The sequence below is a fragment of the Austrofundulus limnaeus genome, unplaced genomic scaffold, assembly GCF_001266775.1.
Source record: "Austrofundulus limnaeus strain Quisiro unplaced genomic scaffold, Austrofundulus_limnaeus-1.0 Scaffold306, whole genome shotgun sequence".
Lineage (NCBI taxonomy): Eukaryota > Metazoa > Chordata > Actinopteri > Cyprinodontiformes > Rivulidae > Austrofundulus > Austrofundulus limnaeus.
In genome coordinates, this window is record NW_013952708.1 from 120346 (window position 1) to 128628 (window position 8283).

At 38.5% G+C, this 8283-nt stretch overlaps 1 protein-coding gene across 1 annotated transcript in view; it reads left to right on the forward strand.

Annotated features, from left to right (window-relative positions):
* chst8 (carbohydrate (N-acetylgalactosamine 4-0) sulfotransferase 8) overlaps positions 1-8283 on the forward strand; it is a 181498-nt gene that overhangs the window by 22599 nt on the left and 150616 nt on the right. Inside the window, exon 2 of the mRNA XM_014021804.1 lies at positions 5120-5313. Coding sequence (XP_013877258.1) covers positions 5120-5313 — 194 coding nt within the window. The remainder of the gene's footprint in view (positions 1-5119; positions 5314-8283) is intronic.

The following is an 8283-nucleotide window of genomic DNA, read 5'->3' on the forward strand; positions in this document are numbered from 1 at the left end:
ATATTCTTTTTTTATTTTCTTGCACTCGTAGAAGTAAGATGCTTTTCCCCTCTCCCCTGCCTTCCCTTATCTTCCCTGCTTCGCTGCTTGGAGCCTCCTTTATGTTTTCATCCAAAACCTGGAATTATGGATATTTTTATTTTTATGGATTTGTTTAGCTGGTCTCTCCATGAAATCTTGGAACAAATATTCTTTCATGGGAGGACATGTCAAAGGTGGGACCTCTGTTCAACTGGGACAACTAGCTGGATATACGTATATTTAGATTCTGATCACTGGATTGCTAGAGATTGGCTTTGTGATCTCCTAGTGTTCTGCAAAACAGCGTTGATGGCTATTCAGGCCATTTCCTGGCTGCCAGACCAATTTCAAGGATTGCCGTTCTTTCAGCACTCAGACTCAAGCCCTGTTCGAGCTGGGACTTGGTCTGCAAGCTGTTCTTGCTGAGGGTCGCGGGCCGGTTGTGGTCCCTGAAACTAACTGGTGAGATGGAATTGATCCAGGAGAAGGTGATAATTTGGCTCAGTAGGATTGCCCACACTAATTTGTTTGACTGGATTCACCACATTGGGATGTACCAGCAGACATTAAGGCAGATGGAAAATTATTATTGTTTGCCTGACCGAAAACATTTTCATCTGTTCCCAAACAACTGTGATTACTGATTCCCCCCCCCCCCCAATGTGGTCTTGAAGGGCTGTGGAACTTCAATTCTCCTGGATGTTTTTTGTCTACTGAGGCCTAAGGAGAACAGGTGCCCCTGAGTCTTGCAGCCATAGACCCCTGCACAGAGCAAGGATATATACATACATACATACGTTCGTGCATACTTTTGGTTAGCTATACCATGCCTCTCACACACTTGCCATGGATATGGGCACCAGTGCCCTCACATACGTAAGCCCCTTCTCCATTCTACTGTATTCAGTTTGGGTTTGCACAGTTCTGCTCAGGTGCATGTGTCTCCATCTTACTTTGTCCCTCACTCTGCGGGCATGATTATGGGTGGACCATCCACAGTGACTCTGGGCGGCCAGTTTGTTCGAAACCTCCTGGGATGTCTGCTGCTCGGCTTCATCTCCTTCATCTCTCTCCAGGAAGTGTTTGCAAGTTCTGCCTTTCCCAAGATTGCCAAAAAGGTTAGACCACGGTTTTACCGCTGCTTTCGTCATGTCGTTGTATCGTGCCACACACTCGTGTTCCAAAACTAAAACATCTCTCTCCAGGAGGAAGTTTACTTAAGGAAGGCCTTTCCTCTGTCAGTCAATCCAAGAGCTAATCAATGGGCAGCATTCTGCTGACGTCAAAATCACAAGTATGCTGTACCTGCTCAGAACCACCAGAGAGGAGGTACTAGAACAGCATGGCTGTGCATGACTGTGCGCAGGTGTGCATGGTTGGAACCTAATGGAGACACATTTTGGCTGAGGACAAACTGAACCATACAGGTGTGCCAGTGGAGATGTGGCTATGCATACATACATACATGCCTACATACATACATACATACACACATACATGCATACATACATACATACATACATACATACATACATACACACATACATGCATACATACATAATCTCCTTATTTTGGAGTGAGGTTGTGGGGGCAACAGCTTAAGTAGGGAGGCCCAGACCTCCTGTTCACAGCCACCTCTTCTCCTCGGCTGCAGTTCCTGAGTCATCTGAGCCRGCAGTTCCTGTCTTGTGCCAGAGATAATCAAGCTTCTCACCCTATCTCTAAAGGAAAGTCCAGACACCCTGGAAAGAAAACTCATTTTGACCAGCTGCATCCATAAATGTCATTATTTTGGTCACTRCCCAAAATTCATGGCCATAGGTGAGGGTATAGACCAAGTGGTAAAAAGAGAGCTTTGCCTCACAGCTCAGCTCCCTCTTCACCACAACAGACCAGGACAGAGTCCGCAGTACTCCAAAAATTGCACCAATTTGTCTGACAATCTCACACTCCATACTGTACTTCCCTCATTTGTGAACAAAACACTGATACTTCAATTCCATTCGTGCTGCCATGTTGATCATAAAAACCCATGAAAAGGTCCATGAGAACCTTTTCATGGACCTCAGCATCATCTGCAAATGGTGGATTCTCCTCTGTGAATCGCAACTTTATTATTGTGGAAGAGTTTGTGCCCATGAAAAAGCTGTGCTCTTAGGGCAAATTACCCCTATAGGATCTCCCAAAGCAGACTGGTTCAAGGAGACAGGCTGCATAAAGAGCTGTTCATGATAATGAACAGAAGACAACAAGGAGTTCAATGTCCCTCTCCTGGGCGTGGGCTACTGGGGCCCCAGCCTGGAACTTGGTCTGGCAGAGGAACTCATCAACAAGTGCCTGGTGACTRGATACAAATTAATATATTGTCAAACAGCTACATTTTTTAATTACCTATAATGATTTTAAACATTGACTGACTTTGCTGAGTAAATTACTTTTGTTTTATATTTTGTAAAGGTTACTTTGTTTCAGCTTGAGTTCTTATTGCTGAAATTTAACAGTAAACTCTGTGTTCAAACAACACAGTGTGATGAATGGTAGAACCAAACAAATTCAAATACTTACTCCTCCATCACTTGCACCCAATGCAGGGTTACTGGTTTGTTCTGATTTACTAGGAAATCCAATAATGCTCTCTATTTTGCTTATAACACCTTCTAATGTGTACATTTGCTTGCATGACTTTTCTGCAGACTAACTTGAGGATCATTCATATGTCAATAAAAGCACGAGAAATGTGTTTCGTGTGGCCCAATGATTTGACATCTAAATGACTTATTTAATCCTAACAAAAGCAAAAGCTGTAATCCTTTCCTTTTGATAGGAGTTCCTTATCCGTGTCAGGCCAAGTGAAAAGCCTTAGCTTCATTTTGAAATGTGCCTCTCATTGGCAGCTTATAAATCATCTGTACTTCTCTGCAGCATGATTTTAGTAGAAGTGAAATAACATAATATCATATGCTGCTTAGTCTTAGAACAGTTTGATATGTTCTTTGAATACTGCTGCAATGAAATATTAAATATTTCCATCCAACACAGCTTTAATGTTATTGAGCTAACTTCAAATCATAACAAGACAACTACTCCACTAGTTCCCATGTTTTATTTAGTTTAGCATTCTTATTATGGGTGAAGAAAAGTACTGAACCGATTTGGAAACTTTGCTGGGAGGGAGTGAAATCATTGCAAAATTTGTAAAAAATCTAAATAAATAGAACATGGGATTTAAATAAAAAGGCAATATTATACATCTTTTTTACTCAGTATTTTCAGATGCATTTTGTTCACAAATTTTATTTTTAACTGTTTGTCTTAACTTTCATTGCCTTTACAAATGTAAGGCTGTCAGGKTTTTTTTTTTATTTTTCCTTAAAAAGGTTTTTTATTTCTCCTTTTATCTTCAGATCTGCTTATGCACTGATGATGACGTGAGAAAGTTTTCAACACAGCCATAAAAAAATCCGAAAACCATGCGATTAAAGCCGACTCTCCTCACTGTAGGATTGGAAAAAAAATTCTTGATTACCTGTGTTAATAAAGCTGAAGTCTACGTCTTAGAAATGTGTGCTGGTCAACACAGTTTTTGAAATACGTCTGCTGTCCAATGAATTTAAGTAAAGACAAATTAGCAGCAGCAGGTGGGGAAGGGGACGTGCTACGTTATGCAATAAAAATAACACCGTCTCTGGCAACTCATGAAAAGGAATTAAATCACAGGAATGGTATGACAGAAAATTTTGTTTCTGAAATGTCATTCTCATCTGGCAGACTTTGAAACTGAATAGAAAATTATACACTTTTTATCAATACTGCTGCAATAGCAAAGATATCAGCAAAAATGTGCAGAAAAGGACTCSAAGACCTGGGTTTAACTGAGTTTCAGACACCTCATCCGATCTTTTCCACSGCAGCAGCTTTTATTTTGACATGGTCACCTAAAGCCGGTTTAGAAATGTTTGCACTTTCTAACTTCGAAACTCAAGTATGCTGTGAGGGCTAAGGGGCAGGTAGTTTCTGTCTTTAAAAAAGTTTTTAAAAAATTATAAATGCTGTCTACTGCAGCTTTAAAGTTTTTATTTCTTGATTTCTTTATTTGAAGAGATGTTATATAAACCCAAGTTTTGTTTTTTTGTTTCAGCTTCTAATCTTATGCTTCATGCCAAATTTCAAGTACTTTATTTCTACCAGTGAACATGGAATTTTAATAACAAAATATTGGATAAATTAATTATCAAGACTCAAGGAATGACGAACAAACAGCAGATCTGGTTGAGCTCTCTTTTTACTAGCAAATACAGACAAGGTGTTGCCAGTAGCATTTCTGTATAACAGTCAGGTTTTTAAAGAGTCCCTTTCAAAGGGGTGTCCTCCTGTTATACGACCATGCAATCTTATGTTCTCCCCAGGCCCTCCAGTTCCTTTATCCTGGCCCACCTGTCTGATAGCGGGTCATAAAAGTAATTGAACTCTATAATGTAAGTTAGCAGTTTGGGAAGTCAAACTTCAACAGCTGTGTCGTCACTCAGCATAACTGAATACAAGCAATAAAGAGGTTATGTAAAAAAAACACAGATCAAACATTAATATATCTTGTAATTAAATGAACCATAATATTTTAAACCACAATTAACCCTTAACATTCAGACCTAAAATACCATAAAAAGTACAAATATGTCAAACGGAACATGGACATTCCGGAGGACAAAATATTATTGAATGTGGTTAAAGGTACCAACTGTGTTTTCCATTTTGGTTCATTTTGAAATTTTGTGAATCAATTAAAGACATGTGACATAACTCATGCAAGGAAGAGTGTATTTTTATACAAAGTCTAAGCTGAGGAAAGATTTCAGCTTGTGTCCATTCTGAAACTGAATGGAGACTTAATTTGATATTCTTTGACAAACTGATTTTTTTAGGTTAAAGTGATTTGTGGATTTTTTATTTATTTATTTGTCTAATTTGCTGCAGATTTGTAAATAAATCAGGCACTAAGGTAAAGGTTGCTCTTGAGGCCACCAAATGTATAACGGTAAGGGTACAACAGTATGGAAAAACTTTTAATTTTCAGGTTTTGTTTTGTATCATTTTTTCTCAGAACTCATCATCTTCGCACTTTACTGTGCGGCATCATGGTGTGGATGAAGGTGAGACTGACGATGGATTCCCTGTGTGGACATACACGGAGGCTGTCCTGCTTATTCTGGTTTGTCCTGCTGTTTGGGATTGGAGGTTTGCTTCTCTTCATCCACCAAGAGGATCTGTCAGAGATGGTCCTGCATCAAGGCCCTGGTTAGTCCCAATCATATTTTAAATGCTTATTTTAAAGGTCGAAATTTACTAGAATTCTGTCCCCAACGTTCTTAGATACAGATTCTTTTTAATGAACTGGTTACTTAAAGTAGTTTTTCATGTTTGCAAAAATTCACAAAACAAAACTAATCAGATATTTATGAAATTTGAGAATTTCTGCAATGTATAATGTTTGAAACTATTTTATAACTTCATGTGTTATATTTAGCTGAACATTTCCAGTTTCCTCCAGACTTAGTTTCCAAAAATTTGTGACCCTGTGTGGTTCTATTTGTCAGACTAAACAGAAAATCGGCTGCGCTTCTGCTTATCATTCACACTTTAAATCAAATGTAGACAGATTTATTGAAAATTTTGTTTTTTATGTTGACCAAATGTATTTGGTGTTTTTTTTACAACCAACTGGTATTCATCCTGTTTTGTAAAAGTGTCCAATGGCATAGGCCAATAGGCACTGTTTTTATGACTCTAATCACAAACACACACATTAAAACTTTATTTTGATGCCAAGTGACTAAGGTATGAATAGGTGGAACATTACAAATTAGTGTTTGCTTTTACTCAGTGAGGACATAGCTGCTCAAACTCACCAAGCAGGTTCTTTCCTCACTGGCAGAGAGTCTGCAATCTGCTAAATATCTGCACTATCATGTGTCAAGAGCATGTGAATTATTATAAAGAGGAGTGATGCCACACTCTACAAGCACAAGAGCCACTTATTCAGAGTAAAATCTCTCCAAACCTCTCACCTGGCTAKTGGATGCTCTCAAGCACATGTCTGATGCAAGGAAAAAAAAAAGAAAAACAATTGCACAACAACACAAACAGAGGCAAACTTCAAGACAAACACACACAAACAACATACTGCATGGAAACGCCAGGATCAGCATGGATGTTCAGAGAAAATAACTCTCTTGTCAAAAGTATAATATAAAGACTGTTCACATTTRAACATTTAAAGTGTCTACGACATGCATGTCCTTTTAAATATCAAAAGTAAAAAAAAAATCTTTATATTTAAGAAATTTGGCATAATACACCTGATTTTACCCATGTTGTCACATGACTGGCATATTTTAWTTTGAAATTGGCTCAGCCAAAGAAAAGCAGGAAGTGACATCAAATGTAAATAAATCTTTAAGAAAGTGAATGCCATTGTCTTTGTTTATTGAAACAATTATTTGAATTCTGACTCTTTTTCATCTCTCTGATAGTGACTCAAAATAATCTAAAGAAACATCAAACTTTTCTACAGTTTGTCTTTAACGTAGCAGCACTCTTCACATTTCGACATTCCCCTTTGACATCACTTCCTGTCACTTCACATGTGAATGTCTCAACTGTTTTACCTCAGCAGCGAGAATTTTATTTAGCAATATGTTATCATTATCTTTCCAAAAATGCATTCATATATATTATATAAATATGATGTCACATGCACTTTAAGTTTGTTTTTTTTCTAATTTAGTCTTGTTCTTTATTTAAAAAAATTACAAACGTTTTCTATCACTTTACTTAAAAAAGGAACCATTATTCTTTAAAGAAATGTTTTGTGTACATATTGTAAAAAAAGAAAAATATTCTCAGATGGCAGCATTTTTTTCTGGGATAAATGAAGGTAATAAGGAAATACTAGCCTGGCCCTTGCCTTTCTACACAGTTCTGCTCAATTCTAGTTTTCCTTCACTGCTCCGTCTGGGATTTCTCACATAGACAAGGATTTCTTTGGGAGAATTTTCGTCCGGGCCAATCAGAGAACAGAACGTCAATTTTCTGTGCAGTGTCTGCTAGTTAGTTAGCAATGGTAGTGGAGGAAGTGAATGAAGCCAGTCCGTATAAGGCTTCAAAATAAAAATAAATTTGTCTGACAAAGCAGCAGCTTTCATTTACAGCCGTCTCGTTCGGCTCTGTACTTTTCTCCTCTCAGTACGGTTGTTTACAGCACACGCGATTTCCAGTTAGCTTCCTAGCTTAGCCTCCGTCACAGCAACATACATCGCGGCCAACAGATCCAATCATTTTAAACTTCAGCAGAGGCCACGCCTCCAGCAAGAATCGCTTCTCTATAGCTGAGAGTCCAGACCCTCGTACGAAGCAAAGTAAAAGACAAGGGTCTGATTTTTACCAGGCTAAGGAAATACAGAAGGGAAACAGGAAATAAAAAAAGTTTGATTGAATTTCTTAAAAAGTTGGGGGAAAAAACAGAAAAAAAACATTAGAAAAACATTAGAAAACAACAGTGGCACCTCCAGCTGTGTGGCTGTACGCACTTGTGCATACCTTGAGATTTTTCTTTGAGTTAAAGAATGTTTTTATAAGCATTAGACTTTTTAATGACTTTTCACTCTTTATTATTACAAAAATGGTGGACAAAATAAAATAAGAAATTGTCTTTTGTCAAATTTTCCTGTATATTCATCTGTGTGCGTCTGTGGGGTGGGCACATGCGTCCGTAACTTGGTTAGTTTATGTTTGTTTACTAGACGGCTGCCCTGGCGCTTTTTTCCTTAACGTGACTGTGCGGTGAAGCTAAACATGGGTGGGTGGACTTTTAAATGGTTAAATCTTGTGGAAACGGTTACGAAATAAAGTGCCGTTGCTTTGCCTCATCCTCTGGATGTAACTGACAGCACCTGAGCCAGGAAATCTCTCCTCCCTGGGACAAAACTTCTCTCTGCCTTCACATCCGCAGCTACAACTCTCACTAGAGCCCAGCTCAGACAGCAGCTCTCAGCCACAGGTAACTTTAACCACCTGGTTTCAGTCTGATGGTCATCTTTTTTGAGTTTGAGCAAAATGTGTTCTGAGCTGAGGGTCTATTGTCGCTCCACGTCTTGTTCCCCTTAAAAAAAGAAGAATATCACTTTTCATTGACCTCACCCTTTTGTCAGTCTATGTTTTGCTGCATTTTGACATAGTTTCCACTATCCATCCATCCATCCATCCATC